At 60.3% G+C, this 24,583-nt stretch overlaps 5 protein-coding genes across 8 annotated transcripts in view; 3 read left to right on the forward strand and 2 right to left on the reverse strand.

Moving 5' to 3' along the window:
- Positions 1-24,583, forward strand: part of LOC311182543 (olfactory receptor 7G3-like) — a gene marked incomplete at both ends in the record, with an annotated part of 735,701 nt that overhangs the window by 643,844 nt on the left and 67,274 nt on the right. The gene's annotated exons all lie outside the window — the stretch shown is intronic.
- On the reverse strand, positions 648-9,063 carry XAB2 (XPA binding protein 2; the record flags this gene model as incomplete). Its single annotated transcript, XM_084251399.1, has 19 exons — positions 648-709; positions 803-912; positions 1,013-1,142; positions 1,398-1,569; positions 1,651-1,773; positions 1,905-2,095; positions 2,188-2,350; positions 3,216-3,329; positions 3,419-3,550; positions 3,653-3,784; positions 3,946-4,065; positions 4,150-4,301; positions 4,559-4,703; positions 5,837-6,001; positions 6,088-6,222; positions 7,007-7,204; positions 7,433-7,556; positions 7,848-7,996; positions 9,013-9,063. 19 exons carry the CDS (start codon positions 9,061-9,063, stop codon positions 648-650), a joined length of 2,568 nt encoding a protein of 855 aa, XP_084107525.1.
- PET100 (PET100 cytochrome c oxidase chaperone) lies at positions 9,168-11,104 on the forward strand. Its single transcript, XM_084251432.1, has 4 exons — positions 9,168-9,388; positions 10,351-10,437; positions 10,595-10,627; positions 10,980-11,104. The coding sequence occupies exons 1-4, from the start codon at positions 9,362-9,364 to the stop codon at positions 11,061-11,063; spliced, it is 231 nt and encodes a 76-aa protein (XP_084107558.1). The 5' UTR covers positions 9,168-9,361; the 3' UTR covers positions 11,064-11,104.
- On the reverse strand, positions 11,184-12,421 carry PCP2 (Purkinje cell protein 2; the record flags this gene model as incomplete). The annotated part of the gene is made up of 3 exons (XM_084251434.1): positions 12,313-12,421; positions 11,973-12,097; positions 11,184-11,303 (listed from the first exon to the last, which is right to left on the reverse strand). The coding sequence occupies exons 1-3, from the start codon at positions 12,365-12,367 to the stop codon at positions 11,184-11,186; spliced, it is 300 nt and encodes a 99-aa protein (XP_084107560.1). The 5' UTR covers positions 12,368-12,421.
- Positions 16,239-23,784, forward strand: STXBP2 (syntaxin binding protein 2; the record flags this gene model as incomplete). 4 transcript variants are annotated; one of them, XM_084251400.1, is made up of 19 exons in its annotated part: positions 16,239-16,275; positions 17,471-17,520; positions 17,768-17,849; positions 18,251-18,335; positions 18,447-18,565; positions 18,653-18,756; positions 19,041-19,189; positions 19,365-19,449; positions 19,545-19,675; positions 19,771-19,878; positions 20,104-20,161; positions 20,293-20,358; positions 20,446-20,526; positions 20,796-20,934; positions 21,347-21,456; positions 22,099-22,194; positions 22,963-23,048; positions 23,155-23,312; positions 23,672-23,784. In XM_084251400.1, the coding sequence occupies 19 exons, from the start codon at positions 16,239-16,241 to the stop codon at positions 23,755-23,757; spliced, it is 1,830 nt and encodes a 609-aa protein (XP_084107526.1). In that variant the 3' UTR covers positions 23,758-23,784. The 4 variants fall into 4 exon arrangements, with proteins under 4 accessions (XP_084107526.1, XP_084107529.1, XP_084107527.1 ...); XM_084251403.1 differs by having other exon boundaries at positions 18,251-18,327; positions 18,487-18,565; positions 23,152-23,312; XM_084251401.1 differs by having other exon boundaries at positions 18,251-18,327; positions 18,487-18,565.

Consider the following 24,583-nt stretch of genomic DNA (forward strand, 5'->3'; position numbering starts at 1 on the left):
CATCAATCCTCCACGGCAGCCTGCGTGACCTGATCAGGGCACAAATCTGATTATGCCCTTCAACGCTTAAAATTCCTTAATAGCTCAGAGCCTGATCGTGGCTTCCCAGAGCTTAAGACCGAGGCCACACCCGGGCTGAGGCCCACAGCTGGTCTAGCTCCTGGCCACAGCCCAGGGGTAGAAAGTAGGGCCTGCCTCCAAAGCGCTCTGGCCTGTCTTCTCCCACTGGGAGATGGGTCCTTTTGACCAGGGAGAAAGGGTGTTTAGAGGGGAAAATGGGTAGACAGGGTGGACTGGCCTTAGGGGCGAAAGTTAGTGAGAACTGGGCAATTGGGGGCAAGGCACACCCCCCAAACATGAACTTGGGGCTCAAGGAGTACTCAAAACAGCAGAAACTGGCCTCGGAGTCCAGAACTGGCTTGACGGGTGAGGGTGGGGCATACGCCTTGGCCTGGAGCCCAGATGCCCCACCTCCCACACCAGCCAATCTGGGGGCAGGGGTGGCGGTCTGGCCCAGGGCCATGGCATTACTGAGCTAGCAATCCCTATGGGCACCTGGGCAGCAGAAAGGGTAGGCAGGAAGGAAGGAGGCTCAGACCATGACGTAAAAATGAAGGCTTCATTGGGGGGTGGAGGGTGGGGGGGAGTCAGTCTTCCTTTAGGCTCCCAAACACAGCGGCTGGCACACTCTGCTGCTCCAGCCGCACCTCTGTGGGCAGGCAGGAAAACACGGTCACGCTCCAGGATGGGTTCCTGGCCCTGCCCCGCCCCCACACACTGTCGTGCTGGGTGGCCCCCTCACCATTAGGCTCCAGGTCCATCTCGTCCTCATCCTCATCCTCACCCAGCTCGATCTCCTCTGGGTTGGCTTGCTGTGCCAGCTCAGCCAGCTCCTCCCGTGAAGCATCGCTCCTGGGGAGGGAGAGGGCCACCGCTCAGGACTGTCTCCCTAGCACCTCCCTTCCTGACAAAGAGCTGGCTCCCTGCCCAGGCCTGCCAGCCCCGCCCTCACCTCACAAACAGGATCTTGCTCTGGGCCCTCGGGGGTTGGTCCCGTTCGGCCTCCGCTGCCAGCTGCTCTGCCCGCTGCTCCAGCAGCTTCATATCATCCATACCACTCTGCCCAGGGGCGAGGTCAGACACTGATGGGGGCACAGGGATCAGACGTTATGGATGGGTCCTCTCGACACCCACCCGGCCCTGTCCACCCTTGGGCCCCCCACCATCAAAGAGCTCCTAGCCTGAAGTGGGGGTGGCACAACTGCACCTCCAGGCTCCCACACCCAAGAGGTCAAGGTGGTGCCCAGGGCCGAGGCAGGGTGACAGGCCCTGAAGACTGGGACCGAGTCACCTCAGGGTAGGCCCAGCCGGGGCCCGGGCTGACCCGAAGCTCTCACCAGTGCCTGTGGCGCTGCCCGACACCTTGAGCATCTGTGAGGCCATGAAGTTGACCTGCGTGTTGTAGGTGGCCTGCACGCTGCGGCGGATCCGCAGCATCTCCCGGATGGTGTCCTCGTTGCCATGCCGGACCTCAAAGTCCTTCCACGTTTGCCAGAAAGCCCCAGTCGTCTGCAGGGAGCGGTGACATGAGCTGGCCTGTGGGGCCAAGCCTCCCAGTACCCACCCACCCGTCTGGGGATCCAGTCCTACCCGGGGGTCACAGATTTGGGAGCAGAAGCTGTAGATGGCCCGGGCACGGTCGATCTCCCCCAGCTTACACTCCATGTCTGCAAACCGCAGGCACATCTCCCGGGCATGCTCATCCGATAGCACCTGCGGACGCGGGGCATAGAGGGCTGGCTGAGCGCTCGGGTGGCGTCCACCTATCAGGGTGGCCCTGGGCCCCCACATGCCCCCTCTTGGCCCCACACGCAGGCACGCTCAGATGTCCCAGCTGTGGGCACCTCGATGGCCTTCTGGTAGATGCTGCGGGTGTGGGTGACGCCGTAGATCTCAGCTGCCCGCTTGATGTAGATGTTGAACATGTCGTACTGCTGCGCGGGCTCCACGGCGCGGGTGGCGCGCTCATATACGGCCATGGCGTGCCGGGCCAGGCCCCACTCCTCCTCCAGCTGCGCGTACAGCAGGTACAGGGCTACACGGGACGGGGGGCAGGGGGTCAGCAGGCGGCGGCTGGGCCCACACTGCCTCCCCACCCCCTCCCCGGAGCCCGCCCAGCCTCCTCACTCTTGGCGTATTTGGGAGGGCAGCCGTCCAGGGCCTGTTCAAAGAGGTCCCGCGCCCGCTCCAGCTTCCGGCCCCCATAGCGGGCGATGAATTTGGTCAGGTAGGTGCTCCAGATGTCAGACACGTTGGGCCACTTGAACAGCGAGATGCCTCGCTCATACGCCTGTCCGAGAGGCAGCTGTGAGTCCACAAGGTGCGACCACCCGGCACCCGACCTGCCAGGACACTCTTCCTGTCTCTTATGGGGCTCAGCAAATGGATCCCGTCTCTGTCGGTCCCCCAACTAGCTCCCTGTACCTCCTGCCTCACGGCAGTCAAGAGGGAATGTATGCTGCCAGCTCAACTTCAAGGATGATGCCGGCCTAGAACTCATGTCTGCAGCTGGTGCAAGGGTGGACTCAGCGCTGCAGGTACTGGACGCCGGGCCGAGGGAGGGGAGCCTGGACTTCAGGTAGGGGCAGCGCACGTGCACGTGTAAAGTGCCACAGCCAACGGGGCAGGGTCTCGCCGCACACACGTGAATACTCCACATACCTGTGATGTGTTGCTGAGTGGTAAGCAGGACACCTGCACACACCAACACCCCCCCCACACACACACGAGGGACTACGTGCCTACCATGGGCTGCACTTGCATCCCCCCAAATTCATGCTGACGCTTCGCCCCAGTACCTCAGACTGTGACTATTCGGAGGTAGGTTCTTTAGGGCGGACCCTATTCCAATACCACTGGCGTCCTTATAATGAGAGATTTGTACACACGGAGATGCCAGAACGAGCACAGACAGAGACAGCCGTGCGAGGGCAGTGAGGTGTCTGTCTACAAGCCAAGAGAGAGCCTCAGAAGAAACCAACCGTGCCAACGCCCTGACCTCAGGGCGCCCAACTTCCACCACTGCAAGAAGATGCACCCCTGCTGTTCAAGCAGCCCCGCCCAGGTCTGTCTTACTTGTGACAGCCGCCCCAGCTCCCTAACACTGCGGGCGAGGAGCATGGGCAGGGCGCCACCATCCACATGGCCCCGCTCACCTTGAAGCTCTCCTCGAAGTACTTGTGCTCCTCCAGGAACATGGCGTAGTTGATGACGATCTGGGGGGTGGCGATGCGCAGGTCCAGGATGCGGTCATACACGGCCTTGGTGGACTGCGGGCGGGGGCAGGTCGGCATGTGGCCTGGGGCTGAGTGGGTGGACCAACCCCTCCAACACGGCAGGGCCACCCCCCACAGCCCACCTGGAAGGTGCCCAGGCTCTCCTCCAGGTCGGCGAGCATGGACCACACCTTCAGCGACTTGTACACTCGGTTCTGAACGGGCTCCGAGCCATCAAAATACTCAGCACGGCGGGCAGGCAGTGCTGTCGCCTTCTATGAGGAGACAGTGGCAGGGGGGTGCTTGGGGAGCGTCCCTGGCCCTGGCGGCGCCCACAGTCCCCCCCACCCCCTGCCCCAGCCCGGGCTGGTACTTACCCGTAGCAGGCGCAGAGCCTGGTCATAGTTTTCGTGCCGGAGCTCCAGTTCGCCACACTCACACCAGACACTCGCCAGGTCGTCCACCTGCTTGAAGCTCACCTTGGTGGCCTTCTCCAGGATGACGCGTGCCTGCCAGGCGGGCAGGGTCAGGCTGACACCCCTGCTCCCACGAGGCCACGCACACTTACACAAACATGAGCATGTCCGTGCCTCCCGGGCCCTCTGACCACAGACACATCTGTACTCACAACACATGACGCACACACAGATGCACACAGCGGGGCACTCACATCATCCAACTGCCCGTTGTCTTCGTAAAACTTGGCAAATGCAACCCACAAGGTATGGGGCTTGCCCGTCGCCTTGAAGGGGTCCACGGTCTGCACGGCCTCCGTGAAGGTGTTGATGATCTGGGCAGGAAGGGCTAATCAGGCTCGATGTTCGGGCCTTGGCCACAAGGGTGGGGTAGGTGAGGTGGCGGGCACATCACGCACCTCCCGGGGGCGACCCTGGTGGAGGGCCACGCGCTTGTGCCACTCGTGCACATGGTGTGGATTCTGGCGCAGCAAGACACTGTTCAGGAGCAGGGGCCGCCGGCTGATGAGCTGTTCGAAGCGGGCCAGGCGCAGCTCCAGGTCGACGTCGTCTGGGGCCCACAATGAGGACAGGGAGTAGGGAGAGGACTCCAGTCACCTCTGTCTCCAGTCCTCTCCCTTCTGGTCTCCAGTCCAGGGCTCTGGGCCTGACGGGACTTGCTGCGTTCCCTCCCTGCTGGCCCCATCCTTTGCTGCCCAGGCCCATCCTGATCTTAGTCTGGCCCCAGGACCACCTACCCCAGCCACTCATTTCTGCCCCACCCCTCAGACCACCCAGCCCTCTGTCCCCACCAGTCCTGGGACTTACCCTCCTCCTCCCGCCCCAGCTCTGAGGTGGTCTCCATCTTAGCCGCAATCATGCTCTCCTCGAACTGGGCGTAGCTGTCAAACACCTGGGTGAAGTCCCGCACCGTCATCACAGTGCGGATGGCCTCCTCATACACATCCCGAGCCTGCGGAGAGGTAAGAGGGAGTCTGGTGGGGGAGGTGTGCGCACCCACTGCACGGCCACGGGGCACCTGGCAGCACCGTCCTTAGCACCGGCCCCAAAACACAACCCCTGTGGGGCCTTCCCCTGTGCACTCCCTTCCTCTCCCTGCCGGAGGGATCTTGGAGCCTCGACTCTCCCTCAGTAAACTGAGTGACAGCGCAGGTCACCTTGAGGCATGGGTGAGCAGTGTACAGCTCCTGACACCCAGGAAGCCCACAGGTGATCAGCCACCAGCCTCCCCTAGATCCACCCTGCAGATCCACTCTGCAGCTTGGCCAGAGGGCTCCCTGGTGGCTGCAAAGCAGCCCTAATGCTGGCCTGCTCCCCTTCTCCAGCTCACATGCTTCCAGTCTCCCCTAATCCCCAAGTTTGGGTCTCATTTCTCCACCCATCCCTGACTGGCCCTGCTCCTGCCTCCGCCTGGCCTCTGGCACCAGCAGCCTCCTGGTTGGTCTGTCAACAGCTTTGGCCTATGCATTCTGCTCTAAGCAGGGCCCGCGGGGCCTTGTGAAATGCACACCTGCTCATGCCCAGCTGGCAGCACAGCCGCCCCTCCTTGGCCTGCAAAGCTCCCTAGTTCCCCAACCCTTCAGTCCCACCAGCTCCCTCACTCCACTCCAGCACCACCTCCCTTTCCCAGCCTCTGCTCCTGTGTTCCCCAAGGTCTCTTGTATAGCCCCAGCCAGCTTCTGAGACCTCTCAGAGCCCCCATACCCCACCACCCAAGCCTGCCACATGACTGCCGTATGATGAAAGCAAGCCAATGCAGACACTGACGGTAACCCCAACAACTCAGGAGTGACCCTCACAACAGGCACCTGCTTGACGCCTGATTCCTAGCAGATGAGGGAGACACTGTCATCCCTATTTTGTGAATGAAGACACCCAGGCTTAGTGAGTCCAGGGCTGTAGAGCCAGGGAAAACTCACGGCTGACTGACCGCACAGTGGGCGTACCTGTCCCACCTCGCCTCACCCCAGCAGACCTAAACTGCAGGTACATATGAGTGCAGGGCCTGCACACTGCATGTATTTTCTGCTCACACATCTACATGCATCCCCTCACCCCTACCCAGCACCCCGTATGCCCACCAACCTTCTCAAAGTGGCCACTGCGGATGTAGTAGTCAGCCAGAGAGCACCAGAGCTTGCCCAGCTGGTCAGTGAAGCGAGTGAGGCCCCCTCGGATGATGGCATCCACATTGAGTGACTGCACTTTGTCTGGGTTCTGGGAGATGAGGTCACACAGTTCGTGCCAGAGCTGCAGGAGTCAAGGAAGGAGCCTCAGCCAAGGTCCCCAAAGGGGGATGGGGCACACATGAGTCCTCCTGCCCCCCGCAGGCCCACCTGGTAGTTGGATTTGCCGGCCTTGGACACGAAGCGCTCATCATTTACCACGGTGGCCAGGCGCTGCGCGGCCTCATCCAGCCGGTCACTCGACTTCAGGTACTCAATGTATTCCTCTGCGCTCTCAGGGCTGAGCTGGGGACCAGCCAACCCCACCAGCCATCAGTGGGGTTGCAGGGGCACACCACCATGTTCCCCTCCCCACTCCGTGGCTCCAGGCCTGCAGTCATCCACTCACCCTATTGTGGCCAAGCCAGCAGTACTGACCCAGTCTTAGCCACATCTGTCCAGCCCGGGCCCCAGTGGCCCATCCAGCCTGGCCCACATGTTCAGCATCAATCATTAATAGGTCCAGCCTTGACCACATGGTCTGATCCACATGCCCACTGCTCCATCCCCACCCCTTCCTGGTCTGGCTTAAGTTCGGATGACTGAGGCTGCACAGCTCAGCCCTGCTTTCAACACCTGTCCTCCACCCAGGCAGTACCATGGTAAAGGGTTCACAGCCTGTTACAGACATTGCAAGTTTGAGAAATCTGCACACACCTCCCCGTATTTGCACTTCAATTTTCAACTCTGCCTGTTACACATTCCTTAGTCACCCATGGTTGCAGTTTTACTCTGGTTTATGTGGTCAGCTCACACACAGTTGCCACCCAATTACACTAAAAGTTCATGCAGGCGGAGAATGCCTTAGTCACCCTAACCATGGCACCTGCCTGAATACTGATGTGGAGCAGGAGAACAGACAAATCACAAACAAAAATTTATCTCAAAGGGCTTTTCTCCATACCCTGTCTCTTAGGTGATGTTCTATATAGGGCTAGTGTCTCAACAAGTTGGTTTCTGGAAACTCTTAATCTGTGGAATAAGGCACCTGCTTCAGTCTGGCCCTGCCTCGCCCACCTGATGGACTTACCTTGAGGAAGCGCCGGTAGCCTCTCACGGCTGTCTCAGGCAGTGGGTGTGAGCGCAGAAAGCGCAGGTACAGGGGCCAAATACGAGAGTGCTGTGTGATAGGCAGCGCCCGGAGGGCGCGGTCAAAAGTGCGGCGGGTATGGGTGACGCGTCCTTGGTCCATCAGGAACTGGCAATAATCTAGCCAGAGTCGTGGCATCTGAAGGTGTGGGGAGAGGCAGGCAGGTCTGAGGGGCTGACACATGGCCTTGCCACAAAGACATCAGCTGTCCTACGGCCAAGAATGCAGCCAGACACAGAACCCCTTTCCTCCAGGCCTAAGTCTAATTCAACCTTGAGTGGACAGAGGTACCAGGACTCCAACCCCCTGCTTCTCCATCTCCTGGACTCTGAGCCCCAACTCCTCATCCCCTGCCCAGCTCCCCACCTTGTGCATGAACACAAAGGCCCTCTCATGGCAGTTGTTGACATCTTCGTAGGCAGCATCAGTCACACAGCGGTGCTTCACTTGTGCCCGACGTGCCTTCAGGTAGCGGTACCAGAGTTTGTAGCTGGGGAATGGGAGGGAGGGCAGACAGTGGTTGGCCAACCCTACCAAGCCCTAGCGCCCTTCCTCTGTCCCAGGAGGCAACAGTTAGGAAGGGGGACCCACGAATGGATCACAAATCTCAGCCATGGGGAGATGGACTGGGACGTCAGGAGAGATATGCTAACCTATCAGGGGATGCTTACTTGGTGACAGGATACAACAGCTATCACCTGGGGCCTATTTGCCAGCTTTGCTATGACTGCTCAAGGGGGATATGGGGTGAGGCAGGCAGGGCAGATGGAGCAGTTCCCACCTGCAGGGCAGCAGCTTCAGTGCCCGCTCATACAACTGATTGAGTCTGGGCTTCGGGGCACCCTGTTTGAACTCAATATAGCGGAGCCAGCACTTGACAGAGAACTGGTTCCGCATGATTTCCTCCTCATAGGGGAGATCCTCTTCCTCCTGTTGGAGTCGGGAATGGGGAGAAGAGACCTCAGAGCCCCAGCACAGCACCACTCCAAACCCAGGACCCAGATCCTACTACCCACCACTGCAGCCAAGTTACCAAATGCCCAAAACTAGATTTTTAAGCCTCAGAATTCTACAGCTCACACCCTGATCCTGACCATCAGTCACAGAGTTCTAGGTTGCACATGAGACTGTCAGTTGGACATCTGCCTTTTGGCCCTCTGAATCCCACTACTGACTGTGGGCCAGGTTCACCATACGTCTTAGATACCAGGGTCCTAGCTCAGGCACTAGAGCTCTGTCCTGGGCACCAAACTTTACCTTCTCACAACACGCCTCTTCCCAAACACCAAGTCTTTGACCCGCAGGCTCTGATTAGCCAGAGGTTAGTTCAATTCTGCCCCAAAACTGACAAGCTAGACTTTCATGGACCAGATCAAGTCTTTCCACCTAGATGTCAAGAATCTAGTGAAGGTGCCAGTCATCTAAAACAGACACAAGGCCTTGAGTCTTCAGAACCTACCGGCCATCACCTGACCAGCTCCACAGACAGGACCTTTATTTCTTCGCCATACACCTAGTCTTTACCCCAGAAGCTGTAATGCTCAGGACCACACCTGGGTAGCTACCCAGCACACCAACACTTTACCATAAAAACTGGAGTCCTGACCGGGTCGCAAAGATTTTAATGCAGCTATCAGGCATCTCAATATTTACATTTGAGAATCTCTCTTCCCTCCGCGCACGCTCTCATTTCCGCCCCAGGACCGGGACGTCAAACCCTTAACTTGACAACAATTTTTCACGCAGGAAACCACGGCGTCGGTTCACGCACCGGGCCTTTACTCCTGGCCAGCCTGGTCCGGCCATCACAAGCCGGCCTCGGGCCCGTCAGGCCTCAGGCAGACAGAGCTTTAGCCTAGATCTCCCGAGAGGCCAGACCCGATACCCTTCTGCATCCGTGCCCCGATGCCCCCGAAGTGGGCACCACCGCCCTGCCGCGGACTTACGAAGACGAGGTCCGACCGCTCGGACCGAGAGAGCCGCGCCATCACCACCATTTTCCTGGCGCTTCCAGTGTGAGCTCGCGTCGCCTTCTAGTGACGTTGGCGCTGAAGCCCCCCCCCCCCCGAGATGCCCCATTCCCCATTGGCTAAGCCCTGCAGACGCGCGGGCCGCCTTATTGCCGTTCAATTGCGCTACACCGGCGACCGGAAGCCCAGGAACGGCTCCCGGTGATGACGTTGTATTGGAGCGCCCCAACCAATCAACTTAGGTAGCGGCGGAATCCCAATGAGCTGCTGTCCAGCTGGGGGTTGCCTGTGAGCGGAAACGACTTTGTTGCCTCGAAGGAGCGAAATGGGAGTGAAGCTGGAGGTGTTTCGGGTCAGTGAGCACCGGAGTCGCGTCGCACTGAGGGGTCTTCCTGGATCTAAGGACGAGGGTTGGGAAAGGAGGGACTCCAAAGAGAGGGCGCCCTGCGGAACAAGCTCCTGAGATTTGAGAGGGGCTTTTATGGTTGGAGACACAGAGGAGGGGACCTAGGGTTAGCGGCACTCTGGGAGGGTCGGTGTGAGGAAGGCCTCTCAGAAGGGTGATCTGGGGAGAAGCTCTGAAAAAGGCTTCAGGCTCTGTGGGAGCGCTTGGGCTCAGGGTGGGTGGGTGCCTCTGGTAGGGAGACCCCTGGCCTTAGAGAGTGGAACCAAGTGTGAGGTCCCCTGAACTTGGGGTACCTCCAGGATCTGATTTGGGGAGCAGGCAGTAAGATCCCAAAGAGGTCTTTGATTGTAGTAGGAGCGCTTATGCTCCTTGGCCGATGTGTTCGCCTGTGTCTGTCTGTCTGTCTGTCTTCTTCTTTTTTAAAAGATTTATTTATATATTTATACAAGCAGTGGGTACAGTCAGTAGCGCGGGAGGGTAAGAGAATTCACCAGAGCCAGAGCGGGGAACAGAACAGGCAGATTGACTAAATACACTGCTGCCGGGAGCAGTGGGCGAGACAGGAGAGGTCTGTCCGGCCACGTGGGACCCTCGCCGGTGGCCAGGGATTGAACCGGCGCAGCAGAGGCTGCGGGCAGCTTCGCAGCCCAGCACTCAACCGCTGCGCCACCAGGGGAGGCCCTTTGTCTGTCTTCTTTTGAGAGGGAGTCTGCGAGACTTGGAGGGGGCTTTCAGGAATAAGGTGATTTGGATTAGGGGAACTATAATTTAAGGTGTGTGGCTTGATGGGAGTTCAGAGGAGGAGCTCCCAGGCTTTGCAGGAGGATGGTCCCATTGGCTCTGGCAACACGTGCACAGTGGGGAGGATGGTAACCCTGGCTCGGCTCATGCCCTACCTGCCCTTCCAGATGACTCTCTATCTCACGTTTCCTGTGGCTATGTTCTGGGTTGCCAATCAGGCCGAGTGGTTTGAGGACTATGTCATACAGCGCAAGGTGGGCACGGGGTGTGTTCATGGGCTCATTCTAGCGGGTGGAGAGGGGCACCAACCTGCTGGGGACCCATGTCTGCCTCCCATGCACTGACCTGCCCTGGGTTTGGGGCTATGGAGGCTTCTAAGTCAGGTCTCTAGCTGTAACTTTGTCCCCACAGAGGGAGCTATGGCCACCTGAGAAGGAGGACCAGGTAAGTGACCTGTTCTTCCTCCCATCTTCCTCAGCTTTGGCAGTAGAGCCCACTGCTGGGAACAGATGAACAGAGGGGCCTGGATGGGTTCAAATGAAAATGACATCCCCCACCATGAACAGGGAACTAAGTGCAGAGGAACATGTGGCTTCCTTATTACCCTCTCCCTGAAGCATGAAGCTGACCCCACTCAGACTCTGGTTGAAACTGGCATAGGGCTTCCAGTGTAGATGCTCATCTCTGAAGCCATGACCTGGAGATGTCGAAGGGCAGGGTGGTGGGTGAAGGGTCCAGGCCCTGAGGTGTGTGTGCCCCTCCTTCCTTCCCATCCCACTTCCCACCTCACCCCTAGCGCCAAGAGCTAGAAGAATTCAAAGAGAGGATACGGAAGCAACGGGAGGAGAAACTGCTACGAGCTGCCCAGCAGAGGTCCTGAGGCCTCTGAGTCTTAACCCCCCTACCTGTGAAATAATACACACTCAGTTCCTTGTTGCGTGTGGGAGTGTTTTATTGTCTGCTTTCAGGGGCCACACAGGACCCAGGATGGCTCAGGCCCTCAGGGCGCTTGTGTCTGGGGCTGGGGACTACTGTTCCGACGGAAGCTGAGAGCAGCCGGGTCCTGCGGGGTGAGGAGGGGCTGAGGGCTGAGGGTTCCAGGTCGTTTCTGCGCTCCATCCTGTGGATGAAGAAGAGTCAGCCAGAGGGCAGGGTCAAGGGCAGTTTCCTGGCAGAGGTGACACGAACACTGGAGGGGAGGGTGCAGTCGGCCGCCCACATCTGGCCCCCTGTCATCTGCCCATGCCAGCCCCACATTTCTTTATGCCTTAGCTACTGCGCATGTACAGTGGTGTTTGGGCATGTGGTGGTGGGTCTTGGGGATCGGCTGAAGAGTTAATCAGAATCCAAGCTATACGTGTAACACAGACACACACATGTAAGTGTACGTGTGTCTGCATGCAGTCACGTGCTCCCCTCCTTGGGGTGTCTTCCCAGGAAGGACGTCTGTTCTCTCTAGCCTCCCTCAGCAATCCTCTCTTTGCAAACCCTCAGATGTGGGAGCAAGAGCTGTGAGTTCCAGTCACGGCTCTGACAGTAACACGACCTTGCACTCTTCTCAGCCCTCTCTGGACCTTTGTCTTACCATCTGAGGTTGGGGATTGGATTGACCAGGGTCCTATGACTGATAGAGACACAGGGTGGGCTCTCATGCCAGCTTCTCACCCCCCTGGGGCAGATAAAGCAGAGGTTGGTGTGGGTTCCTATTCACTCCTGGCCAGGGTGGGAGACAGGGTTAGCTGATTCAGCCTGGCTGTTCTCTCCCCAGCCCCAACAGAACATCACCTACCTTGGGGCCCACAGGCTGGAAGCCAGGCATGGTGCTGACTGTCACACGCTGGTCATCCATGCGGCGGCCCTGGGTGCTGGCCAGCATGTCCATGAAGCTGTCCATCTCGGGTGCAGGGCCACTCTCTGTGTGGAGCAAAGGCGCGTGGGGATGAACACATACAGATTCCAGGGGCACAGCCTAGCTGGCTTCCTCAGCCCTCCCTTCTCTCCAGGATGCTTATTTCTTCCTCTCTGCCCCTCCACTGGCCACTCACTCTGTACCCGTATACCCTGCCCCCTTCACCCCCACTTCTCAGACAGCATACCCACTCCCATGCCCCGCCCCTGCCCACTCTTACGGCTCTCGGAGGCCTGGCCCGGCTCCGCCTGCAGCAAGCAGCGCTGCTCCTCCATCCGGCCGCCCTGCACGTGGCTCAGCAGGTTGAAGAAGCCCTCCTGGTCTGGGGAGCCTGCCTGGAGAGACACACTTGGTCCAGGCAGCCCCTCAGCTCAGGGACCTCTTGCTTTCTTGGCCCACCGGCTCCCACCTTCACCCCAGGGCTGCACTCCCTTCCTCCTCAGCTCTTACCATAGTCTCCACCAATGTACCCTGCAGAGCTGCTCCAAATGAGGCACAGGCTCCTCCCCAACCCCAGCCCCCACCCCAGGGGCCCAGCCCGAAGTGCCTGCTCACGTGGTGCCACCTCAAGGGAGTGGCTGCCAGTACCAGCCTCGTGCCAGCCTAGATTGGGGCCTGACTGGAGGGGCCTGGGGGCTGGGACACAATCCAGGGAAACAGACCACCCCCAAACCCTAGCGTGTCCCCCACCTCTGGAGGTGAGCCCTGACCTCTGTCCTGGAGCTGGGACCAAGCGCTTGGACCCCATTTCACGCCAGCACCTCCTTGAGCTGCAACTGGGCCGGAGGTCCCAGGAGACTCGCCCGCTAACTAGGTGGCCTAAAAACTAATTAGTCTCGTCATTCACAGGCTATTGAGGATTTGGGTAGGGGGAGGCTGAGGGAGCGGGGCCCGCTTACCTTAATGTGGGGGGCCAAGCCCCCATCCTCCACCTTTTCTTCCTGCTCTGTCATTGTCCCTGCTCCCTTTCCCAGGCCCCGTCCACGTCTCTGCTGGTCTCTGCCCAGCCCTGTGCCAGAGAAGGCTTTCTAAAAGACTGGGACGTTTGTGTGGTAGGGGATTTGGGAGGTGGGCGGGCAGAATACCCTCCCCAGCTCCAAATCCCCAGCTCACGCCCCATCTGCTCCCACCCAAGCTTAAGCCCCATAAAGATGATCCAGATCATTGTTTTTGCAGCACGATGCCTGTTCGTCACGAGGGTAGGAGGTAGGCTGAGTCACGGGGCCCCAAGAACTCTCAGGTAGGGTACAGCAGCAGGCCAGAGCAGCACCACACAGTGGAGAGGGGGCTGACTGAGCCCATCAGGAGAGGACAGGCCAACAGGGCAACACAGGTAGAGCCTGCCACTCCCATGCCAAAAGTCACCCAGCTGCCCCCACCCCACCCCCCCGCCATGCCTGCTGGAAAGGCATTTGCTGTCTGTGGGGGAAGGGGAAGGGGGATCACCGAGGTCCCAGCAGCCAGCCTAGCTCCATCACTGTCTCCCAGCAGCCTCTGCTCACTGTCCCTGTGCCCTGCATGGACCCAGGACATGGTCTCGCATCTCCTGTCTCCCCGCCACACTGCCCAGTCTCGTCTGTCACCCCAGCCCTGCCTGAGAACTGGAAGTTGGACCCTAGTGAGAGAGAAGGAGGAAAGCCTCTGCTCCCCCTCCAAGCAGCTCTCCCTCAGTACCTTGGGAGAGGCGGCCCCTAGGGGGGCCCAACTCACACCCCAAGATGCCTTTCTGGAAGCAGTTAAAGTTTCCTCTTGGGCCAAGTGGACTGCACTGTTACCATCCTTGTCTAAGTGCAAAGCTCAGTCTCCCCACACAGGCCTCCCCCATCTGGGGGTCACATTCACACCCTCTCCATGGCCCCAAGTCCTGGATGCCAATATGATTCCCTGCTCCTTCCTGCATGGATGGTTCATTTCCCAGGATTGCCTTTACAAAGAAACAAACTGCATTGCACAGAGGAATAGAAATTTATTTTCGTAAATTTTTCTGGAGGCCAGAGTCTGAAATCAAGTTGTCAGGGCCACGCTCCCTCTGAAACCCGTAGGGGAGGATCCTTCTTCCTGCCTCTCCCTGACTTCTGTTGCCGGCAGTCCTTGGTGTTCCGTGATTTGTAGCTACGGTACTTCAGTTTCTGCCTCTGTCACAGCATGACATTCCCCTGGTAACCTTGTCTTCACATGGCCGTCAGCTGTGGACACCAGACACACACACGACACACTCTAGTCTGAACTCGCTCCATCTGCAACAACCCTGTTTCCAAATAAGATCAAATTCTGAGCTGCTGGGGATTAGGACTTCATCATCCAAGGTAGGAGTTGGGGTGGGGGGTTTGTGTGCACAGAGGGGTACAGAGTGGGTAGCACTTCAGCTCATGACAGTTGAAGCCCCTACTCACCCCCGGCCCAGGAGAGTGGGGAGTGGCCAGCTCTGTACACTTTCACCACCAGGGGTCAGGCTGGGAAAACGCTGGTGGTTCCAACTTGCCTAAACCTTCCTCAAGGTCTCCCAGCCACATACACCCTTTTGCCCCAGTGTTCAGCCCTTCCCCCAAGAGCTACAGGGGCCTCCTTTCCTAGCTCAGTGGTCTCCCTATTCTCAAGAAAACACACCTGGGGTTAAGAGAAATGTAAAATTGACATGGGTGCCCAATTCCGCTAGGATGGCATTGTCGCCAGTGGGCGAACTGTACGGTAGATGAGCTGCTTCTCGGTAGAGCTGTCAAAGAGAAAGGAAGGAAGAAGGGAGGGGAAACATGGAAAATAAAGGATAACTCAAGCTCTTCCCTATGATCACCCGCCACCTTGGTTGGCCCAGGACAGTCCCAGTTTTACTACTGAAAGCCCTGCGCCCCAGGAACTTCTCGGCCCCAGGCAAATCCGGAGGGTCTAGCCCTGCCGTTCCACAGAAGTCTGGCCTCTGAGCCCTCCACTCTCGCCTCCTGCCCTGCTCCCCTCGTTCCCTCCACTCCTCCAAGCTTATCTCCTTGCTCCTCTCTGCCTGGCTGCTCCTTGGTGCTGTTCAAGGTTAAGTCTAAGACCACTCTCTCAGGGAGCCCCTCTGGCGCTACCTGCAACAAAGCACCTGGGGTGGCGCTTGCTACACACCGCAGTTTATTTTCCCTGGGGCAGAATTGATCATTTCCCATCACCCCCACCACACACACACACACACACACACACACACACACATACACACACACTCATCCACTTTAAGTGCCACATGGCAGGCCTTCTATTCATTGTCATCTTACCCAAGTAAGTGACAGGGGCCTGGCACCTGGCTGACTTTTAATAGAGCCAAATGAAGAAATCAAGACTGAGGTATTTCGGGACTATGCATTTGCACACATGCATCACCCTTTAGATCTGGGACCGCAGCTGTAGGGTGCTGTTGGACTGTGCCCGGCAGGAGATGGTACCTCAGCAAAAGCAAACTCTGACATTTCAAGTCCAGTATGGACTGAGGGGCATGGGTGTGGAGGTGTGTGTGCAAACAGCTGCGCGTGACACTCCCCCTATGTGTGTATCGACATGCAAATGGGATCACCGGGCCATGCCAACGTGTTTACACCCATAAACACGGGCTGTGACAAGTATTCTTCCTGGGACAAACTCCTGTTTCAATCCTAGTGCGCTCAGTTTTCACTTGGCCTTGGACAGAGGGTCCGCGAGCCTGGGATTCGCCAGCCCGGGAGTGGCAGAAAGGGCACTCCCTGCCAGCCTCTGGGAGGGCGGAGTCAGGACCCGGCCCGCAGCAAGTGCTGGCTTACCGCCAGGCCTGCTCTGGGGTTGATGGAATGTTTCCCAAGCCTGCTGCTGCGGCTGAACGCCGAGGTGCAGGTGTACAGGGGCGTCACGGGATCGGGCCTCGCGGGGCGTCCAGTGTCCCCCGGACACGGGGCTGTGCCTGGGGAGGACTGAGGAGCCCCTGCCCTGCGGCCCGCTCGCCGCACACGAGAAAGGGCGGGTCCGCGCCCCGGCCGCGCGCCCCGGCCGCGCCCAGCGACCACCGCGGGGAGGCGACGGCGGGGGGCCAGGTGCGCAGGGGCGGGGCCGGCCGCGGGGCGGGGCGGGGCCCACGTGGAGGCGCCCTGGGCCCCGCCCCCACCTTGGGCCGACCCGGAAGCGGCGGCGGCGCCCCTGGGGAAGATGGCGCCCTCCGGGCTGAAGGCGGTGGTGGGGGAAAGTGAGTGCCCCCCGAGCTGGGAGCTCGCGTCCCCTGGGCGCGCGGGCCGGGGCGCGCGGGCGCGGAGGCCCCGGCCACGGGAGCGGGGCCGGGCTGGGCCTCTTCGCAGGGAACTCCCGGGGCGAGGGGGTCGGTCACCTGATCCTCGAGGGGACGAGCTGGGACCTGGGCCCGCGGGGCGTCCCTGCTCTCTCCGCCGGAGCGACACGACCCGGGAGGCTGGGCCGGCGACCCAGGGGGTCAGACTGGGTGGCGGAGGCGGGCGGCGGGAAGGGGCTCGCGGACGCCTGGGGTGCCGGCGCGGGGCTGGGGTGTGACAGCGCGGCGGGACGCCCAGAAGCGCTGCTCCCTGAGCCCGGCAGTGGCCGGGAGGGCTGGGCTCGGGCCCCCGTGGGAGGGCTGGGTGCGCTCGGCCGCGTGTTCAGGGGGTGGGGACGCCGTCCTCCCAGCCAGGTACCCAAGAATCCCGTGCGTCGTGAGCACCCCCAAGTGTAGGCGTGAGGTCCGGGTACTTGGGGGAGGGGTGGAGGTCGCCTCTTCCCCCACCCCAGCAGTTCCGGCCTCAGAGGCTCCTTCCGCCCTGGCTGTCCGGATAAGACTGGACATGACACTTTGGGAGGCGGGGCCACCTCGTCCCGCACTCCCTTTCACACTCCTCCCTCCTCTGGGCAGAGTGTGGCCCAAAGCCTTGGCATCCCAGCTGAAAAAGCCCCTGACACCAGGGGTTATCAGGGAGACGGGGAAAGACACTTCATTTTCCAGATAAGGAAACTGAGGCTGGAGCCAGGCAACCTCAGAGTGGATCCAGGGGCTCTGTATTCTAGCACAGGGGAAACAGGTGGAGGTGGAGTAGGGGTTGTCAGTGAAACTCCCAGGCAGAACTGGAATTCCCCGCCCCACACCTGCGAGCTGTCCCTGGCTTTCCACTGGCTCCTTCGCGGTCCAGCTAAAGCACATTTACGCGGCGCTGACTTACACTCAGAGCGCTTGACCAGTTAGGTGCTTGGGCTGCTCATCTGTCCTCTCTGAGCCCGAGTTCCCCTGACTGTCAACTGTGGGTGGCATCAGGACTCACAGGATTGGGGGGAGGTATAAATGTGAGTGGAGTGAGCCCAGCACACAGGCCAAGAAGGCAGGGAGTGAGTGATGAGGCCTGAGGACCAGCATCCTGAGCCCACCCCTCCCTTCCCTGCAGAAATTCTGAGCGGAGTCATTCGGAGCGTCAAAAAGGATGGGGAGTGGAAGGTAGGAGAGGCAGATGCTTTGCTCCAAACCCCTGTTGGGGACCCTGAATGTGGGACCCCTGAGAACTCAGAGGAGATCCACTGGTGGATGGGGTGGGATGGGGATGGTATCCTGGGGCCTCCCATCTTGCTGGTTCCTGAGGCTCTCAGGAGGGGCTGCCCCCCCAACCCCCCAGGGGCAACTGCAGCCTCTCAGCCTACCTGTCTATACACTGTCTATACTGCCTGTCTATACACCCACCCGTCAGGTGCTCATCATGGACCACCCCAGCATGCGCATCTTGTCATCCTGCTGCAAGATGTCGGACATCCTGGCCGAGGGCATCACCAGTAAGCGGACACGCTACCCCACATTGCCCACATCAGACTGAGTATAGGATCCCCCTAAATTTTTCAGAACTCCCAAGTATACATGTCCCTGCACAGACACCCCTGAATGCATGACCCTCCCCAATACATTCCCCAAACACAACTAAACGTAGCAGTCCGTGATATGTAGACCACCCCCCCCAGGCTCGCCTAAGGGGTCACCTTTCTTGACTGTGCAACTCCTATGTGTGGAACCCCAGGGTGAATTCAGTGTGGGGTCCTCAGGGGAGACCCACAGACCCCTCCCTGAACATGACCCCTGCCCACATAGCTCTTGACTATGTGGCCCGTGGGAGTGCATTGGACTTGCAGGGAGTGCAGCCCCCTGGGGTTAAACTCATGTCCTTCTTTGTGCCTCCTAGTTGTCGAGGACCTCAACAAGCGGCGGGAACCCATCCCCAGCCTGGAGGCCATTTATTTGCTGAGCCCCACGGAGAAGGTGCCCATGTGAATGAGTGTGTGTGTGGGGGGGGGAGGGTGCACATGTGTGCATGCCTCTGTGCATGTATTGGGGGGACAGGAGGTGAATGGGGTGAGGCAGAGAATGGATGGGTCTAGTGGTGCAAGGCCGGACTTGAAGAGTGGTCTGCATCCCCAGTCAGTGCAGGCCCTGATTGCAGACTTCCGGGGGACTCCTACCTTCACCTACAAAGCAGCACATGTCTTCTTCACCGACAGTGAGTGCGGAGAGCTGGGAGAAGGGGGGCTTGCTTGAGGGGTCGTGGGGGCTGCTCTGGCCTGATGCCCCTTCTTGCCCACCCCAGCCTGCCCTGAGCCCCTGTTCAGTGAGCTGGGCCGCTCCCGACTGGCAAAGGTAGTGAAGACGCTGAAAGAGATCCATCTTGCCTTCCTCCCCTACGAGTCCCAGGTACAGCCGGCCTGGCCCCAGGCAGGCACCCGCAGAGATAGGCAATGAGACAAGTAAAGGTTCCCCCTGGCAGCTGCAGGGGGCAGCCTGGAGCACACCTGAATGTGTCCTGCCCTCGGGGTGGGGGCTGGGGTGTTCTCCAACTGCTCCTCCAGGCCCTGCTTGGGGGCTGCCCTGGTACTAGCTCAGGGGTGGGAAAGCTAGCTCTGGGCACCCCAGATTCTGGCGGCTGGAGCCCGGACAGTGTGCACTGACAGCGGCTGCTCTGTACTGTGCCCGCCCAGGTCTTCTCCCTGGACGCCCCCCACAGCACCTACAACCTCTACTGCCCCTTCCGGGCCGGGGAGCGGACACGGCAGCTCGAGGCACTGGCCCAGCAGATCGCCACACTGTGTGCCACACTTCAGGAGTACCCAGCCATCCGCTACCGCAAGTGGGGATCCCGTCCAGATGCTGCCCCCTGACCTTGACCCCATCCTGCAGCCAATCTCTCTTCTCACCCCCATCCCATCCTCAGCCTTACTCCCAGCCCTAATCCCTTCCTGACCCCCAGCCTGCGCCTGGCCCGACCGCATGCCCTGAGGCCTGCCTGTATCTGACCACCCCAGGGGTCCAGAAGACACCGCCCAGCTGGCCCATGCCGTCCTGGCCAAGCTGAATGCCTTCAAAGCAGACACCCCTACTCTGGGCGAGGTGAGGGGGCGTGTTGGGGAGCTGGGTGTGAGGCCCCAGCCACTGTTAGGCTTGGTGGTCTCATCTTTGCCCCCCACCCACCCCGCCTCCTCCAGGGCCCTGAGAAAACTCGCTCCCAGCTGCTGATCATGGACCGGGCGGCCGACCCCGTGTCTCCACTGCTGCACGAGCTCACGTTCCAGGCTATGGCCTATGACCTGCTGGACATCGAGCAGGACACATACAAGTGGGCAGCCCCCGGGACCTATCCCCAGCCGTCACGGCACACCTGGCCCCTGGCCCGCAGCTCGGGCCCCAGCCCTGACACCTCCCGTCACCCAGGTACGAGACCACGGGGCTGAGCGAGGCCCGGGAGAAGGCTGTGCTGCTGGACGAGGACGACGATCTGTGGGTGGAGCTGCGGCACATGCACATCGCCGACGTGTCCAGGTGCACGCCGGCAGGGGAGGGGTGGGCCCTCTCAGCCCTCGCACTCCCGTCGTGGGCTGGGCATGTGACCTTTGGCTCTGAGCGAACACCCCTGAGCCAGACTCCCTGGTGTGTCCCCAGTATGGGCTCACACACATCCTGGCTCCCCGCCCCTGGCTGTGCAGCCCCCATACTACAGTAAAACCACAGAGCCCCCAACCTCACCCCTGCCCCCCTCAATGCTAGGAAAGTCACGGAGCTCCTGAAAACCTTCTGTGAGAGCAAGCGGCTCACCACTGACAAGGTAGAGGTGACTGGGTCCTGGGGGCCACAGGGAAGAAGGCTCCCCACCTACACCTTGGGGGGTGGGCTGGACGCCCCTAGAGTGGAGTGTTGGGGATGTGGGAGCTGACCTCATGCCTGCCCTGTCCCCAGGCCAACATCAAAGACCTGTCCCACATCCTGAAAAAGATGCCACAGTACCAGAAGGAGCTGAACAAAGTAGGTGTAGTGGGGATGACCCCCCTCCCCACCTGTCTGTGCCTTAACTCAGTCTGCGTTACCCCAGCTCTCACCCTCACCCCACAGTATTCTACTCACCTGCATTTGGCAGACGACTGCATGAAGCGCTTCAAGGGCACGGTGGAGAAGCTGTGCGGCGTGGAACAGGTGTGGGACCAGCGCTGGGGTCTGACCTTGGGGGCGGAGCCTGTGGAGGGGGAGCCCGTAGAAGAGGTCCGGGGCGAGAGTGTGGCCCCTGTGAGGGGTGTCCTTTGTGGGTGGGAGGGGCAGGAACTGTCCACAGGTAGGGTGGGGCCTTCTGAGACTGGGTACCAGGATGAAGTGGCCCCCAAAGTTCTTTCCAAGGATCCCAGGGATATCCGAGCCCCCTTCCCCCACGTAGAGGCGGACGGCAAAGCTGACTCCTGTGCCCCTAGGACCTGGCCATGGGCTCTGACGCAGAAGGCGAGAAGATCAAGGACGCCATGAAGCTGATCGTGCCGGTGCTGCTGGACGCGGCGGTGCCGGCCTACGACAAGATCCGCATCTTGTTGCTCTACATCCTTCTCCGGAACGGTGGGTGGGGCCTCGGGCGCCCTGACCCCCAGGGTTTCCTGTGATCCGGGGACCCTCACTCCACTGCTCCCCTGTCTTTGGGATGCCCTCACCCAGCATGCCTCCGGACTCTGGGGCCTCCCTCCACCGGGCCTGGCCCTTTTGGCTCGGGCCTTGCTCACGTAGTTCTTCCAAGCTTGGTTCCTTCAACTGATTGCAGAGGGTCCCCCCGTCTACCCCCTCTGGGGTCCCCATGTGAGGTTGCCCCTTGCCCTGACCCCAGTGACTCCCGCAGTCTGAAGACCTCCCCATGGCAGGGTGCCCCCATCACAGGTAGCCCTCATGCTTCTCACACCCCTCTGAGCCCAGGAATCCATGTGGCTACCTTCCATCCCCTCCTCCCTGCCCCCCTGCACCCCCACTCCCCCTTCAGGTGTAAGTGAGGAGAATCTGGCCAAGCTGATCCAGCACGCCAACGTGCAGGCCCACAGCAGCCTCATCCGGAACCTGGAGCAGCTGGGAGGCACTGTCACCAACCCCGGGGTACGCTGGGAGCAGGCCACAGCGGGCAGAGACCGGAGGGAAGACAGATGTGGGGATGGCCTTGGGAGGGAGGGGGCACAGAGCCAGCCTCCCCTGTCTGGGTGCACAGCGTGTGGCGGGATTCTTGTGGGACAGAGAGCCCCTGTGGGGCCTGGCGTGGGGATCAGAGAGCCCGGGCCACCCCACGGGTCATACCGTGAGCAGGGGGAGGGCAGAGAGCGCCTGGCCCAGTGGTGGTGGTCCAGGGTGGCGCCTGGGGTCTGAATCCTGGGGAAAGCAGCTTCTCCAGCAGGGGGCAGGGAGGTTGAGCCTCGTCCCCTCGACCCCACCATCACCCAGCAGCAACCTCTGCTCGGTCTTTCCTCTCTGGCCTGCCAAGTTGGCCTCCCGGGCCCTATCCTCTCTGCCCCGCACTGTTACTCTATTTCCCTGTTTTTCCCTCTCTCCTAATTTCTCTCTGTCTCCTCTTTCTCTTCACCCACATCTCTCCTCCCCTCCCGCTTCCTCTCCTGTCTCCCCGTCCACTCTGGTTCTCTTCCATTTCTCCAGCTTTGCACCCCCCAAGCCAGATGAGCCCCCAGCCTCAGCTGTGACCCACGCCCTCCCCAATTCCCCCACTGGCCCCTTCATGCCCCACCTCAGGGCCCTGGGACCTCAAGCCGGCTGGAGCGGAGGGAACGCCTGGAGCCCACCTATCAGCTGTCCCGCTGGACCCCCGTCGTCAAGGACGTGATGGAGGTGCGCGGGGGCCGGGGCGGGAGGGCACCGGCCTGACATCCTCCAGCTCCCACCACCTCCGCCTTGGTCTAGTCAGGCCTCGGCCCCCTCCGTGCTCAGTGCTCATGGGGCTTAACACGAAATCCCTCGTTGCGGGCACCCCTGTGTGGGCTCTGCCTGCCGGGAGTCTCCCACGCCTGCACTCTAGGAATGGGGCCCTCTGAGGGGGAGCCTCAGCTCCTAGTCACCCCCATCCTCTTCTGTCCCTCTCCATTTTCTCCCCTTACCCCTAAGAAAATCCCCGTGGTCCTCCTTCGCTCTCCTGCCACCTCTCCTCTTGCCCCCCCTCTTCTGGGAGCCAAAAATAGGAACAGCCAAAGGACCAGGCCGGGAGGCTGGCTCTGCGACATCCTTCCTGGCATCCCTGGGAGCCCAGCAACCTCGGCCTGCGTCCCTGGGGGCCGTGCATGTTTGGCCTCCTGGGTCCTTGGGGGCTCTCTGTCCCCAGGGAGAACAGAGTCCTTAGGGGGCTAGGGACCCAGGTTCCTAGGGTCTAGGGGACTAGATGGTGGATCCTAGGGACTAGATGGGACTAAGGGACTAGATGGTGGATCCTAGGTCTCCAAGGGGTTGGGGGCCATCAATCTGGGTTCCCAAGAGACTGGAGATGCAGTTGGTGGCTCCCGTCTGCCAGGATCTTGACCCCTTGACACACAGTGAGGGGGGGGACTCCGGACCTTGGGCCCAGTGGCCAGGGGCTTCTCTCCTGAGCCGCCTTGTCATCAACAGGATGCCGTGGAAGACAGGCTGGACCGAAAGCTGTGGCCCTTCGTGTCTGACCCCGCCCCCACCCCTAGCTCCCAGGCTGCAGTCAGGTGAGGGCCCCAGGACACCCCGCCCACGCCAGGCTGGTGTCACGTGAAGGCAGTGGTAGTGGGTGTTCCTCTGCCTGAACTAACCTCTGCCACCCTCCCTGAGCAGTGCCCGCTTTGGCCACTGGCATAAGAGCAAGGCCAGCGTGGAGGCGAGAGCAGGGCCCCGGCTCATCGTGTACGTCATGGGCGGCGTGGCGATGTCAGAGATGAGGGCCGCCTATGAGGTGACCAAGGCCACTGAGGGAAAGTGGGAGGTGCTCATTGGTGAGTAGCCAGGAGCGGGACTTTGGGCCAGGGTGCTGGGAGCCGGCACCCCCACGCCTCAGCGCCTGGGGCGGGGCTGGACTCCTGGGTGCTGGAGGGATGGGGACTGACATCCAAACTCCGTCTCGGGTCTGGGGCTCCGAGTGGGGCGTGGCTGCTTGGGCTTCTCAGAGGCTTGGTCTTCAGCCCTCAGGGAGGAGGTTAGTGGGGTGGACCCTTGTGTTTCTGTGGGGTCTAGATTCCTTCATGTCAAGAGCTGCAGAAGGAACCAGTTAATGTTGGAGATGAGGTGTTTATGGCTGGGGGGCATGAGGGGCCGAGGCAGGGCCCCCACCTCTCATCACTGCCCTCCTACCCAGGCTCCTCGCACATCCTCACCCCAACCCGCTTCCTGGATGACCTCAAGATGTTGGACCAGAAGCTGGAGGATATTTCTTTGCCCTGACCACCACCCCCTCCATGCCACACACCCCTTCCTTTCAGAGAAATAAATTCCTGCCTTCCCTCTAGCCAGCCAGCACCCACCTCACTTTATTCCCGAGGGAAAGAACTAGGCTTCTCCTGTGGGGCCCCTTCCCTGGCCATGCTGCAGACCCCACCAGTCTCTATCGTTCTGCCGAAGGGTAGTATCATAAGCTTGTGTACAAGTTCAGAGCTTGGGCTATGGTTTGGATATTGACTAAGATCTATGGTCAGGCCTTGGCCTATTTGCTGGTTTGCCCATCCACAAAATGGTCACTGATGGCAGCCATTTGGCAGAGGATGTGTGATGGCACTGAAATCTGATGATGGGAGTGGTCCTCCCTGTGACTGGAGCATCGGCTGTTGCTCTGGAACTGTTGGTGCTGAAGCACAGCGGGCCCTGCACCTGGCCCCTGTGAGCTGGCCCTACCAGGCCTGGAGCCACAGGAGACCAGGGACCCCTCCATCTCCTGGGGTCAGGGTCTGCATCTGTGTGAGGAGGCAGAGAGCAGCCATTCAGTCCTCACCCGGAGTTAGAGCTCTCTTGTCTCTCCTCTTCCCCCTGAGGGTGTTCACAGAGGTTGTTCAGCTGCAGGGCTTATCAGGGCCTTGACTGGGAACATCAAGTCAAGGACTTGCTAGGACTGCTGCGACAGCCCACAGGCTCCATGACTTACATTCCTCAGAGTCCCAGAGGCCTGAAGCCCTCTGGTCTGGAGAGAGCCGTCATCTCCCTGTGTCCTCACATAGTCTCTGCTTGTCTGTGTCCTGATTTCCTTTTCTTGTAAGGACCCCAATCAAATTGGATT

Source organism: Talpa europaea, assembly GCF_964194135.1.
Source record: "Talpa europaea genome assembly, chromosome: 12".
Classification (NCBI taxonomy): Eukaryota; Metazoa; Chordata; class Mammalia; order Eulipotyphla; family Talpidae; genus Talpa; species Talpa europaea.

Bases quoted from the DNA above. Each gene is read 5' to 3' on its own strand.
- PET100 (XM_084251432.1), top strand. From the start codon at position 9,362: ATGGGAGTGAAGCTGGAGGTGTTTCGG. The intron at 9,389-10,350 runs GTCAGTGAGCAC...CTGCCCTTCCAG, and splicing joins TGAAGCTGGAGGTGTTTCGG to ATGACTCTCTATCTCACGTT. The intron at 10,438-10,594 runs GTGGGCACGGGG...TTGTCCCCACAG, and splicing joins ACTATGTCATACAGCGCAAG to AGGGAGCTATGGCCACCTGA.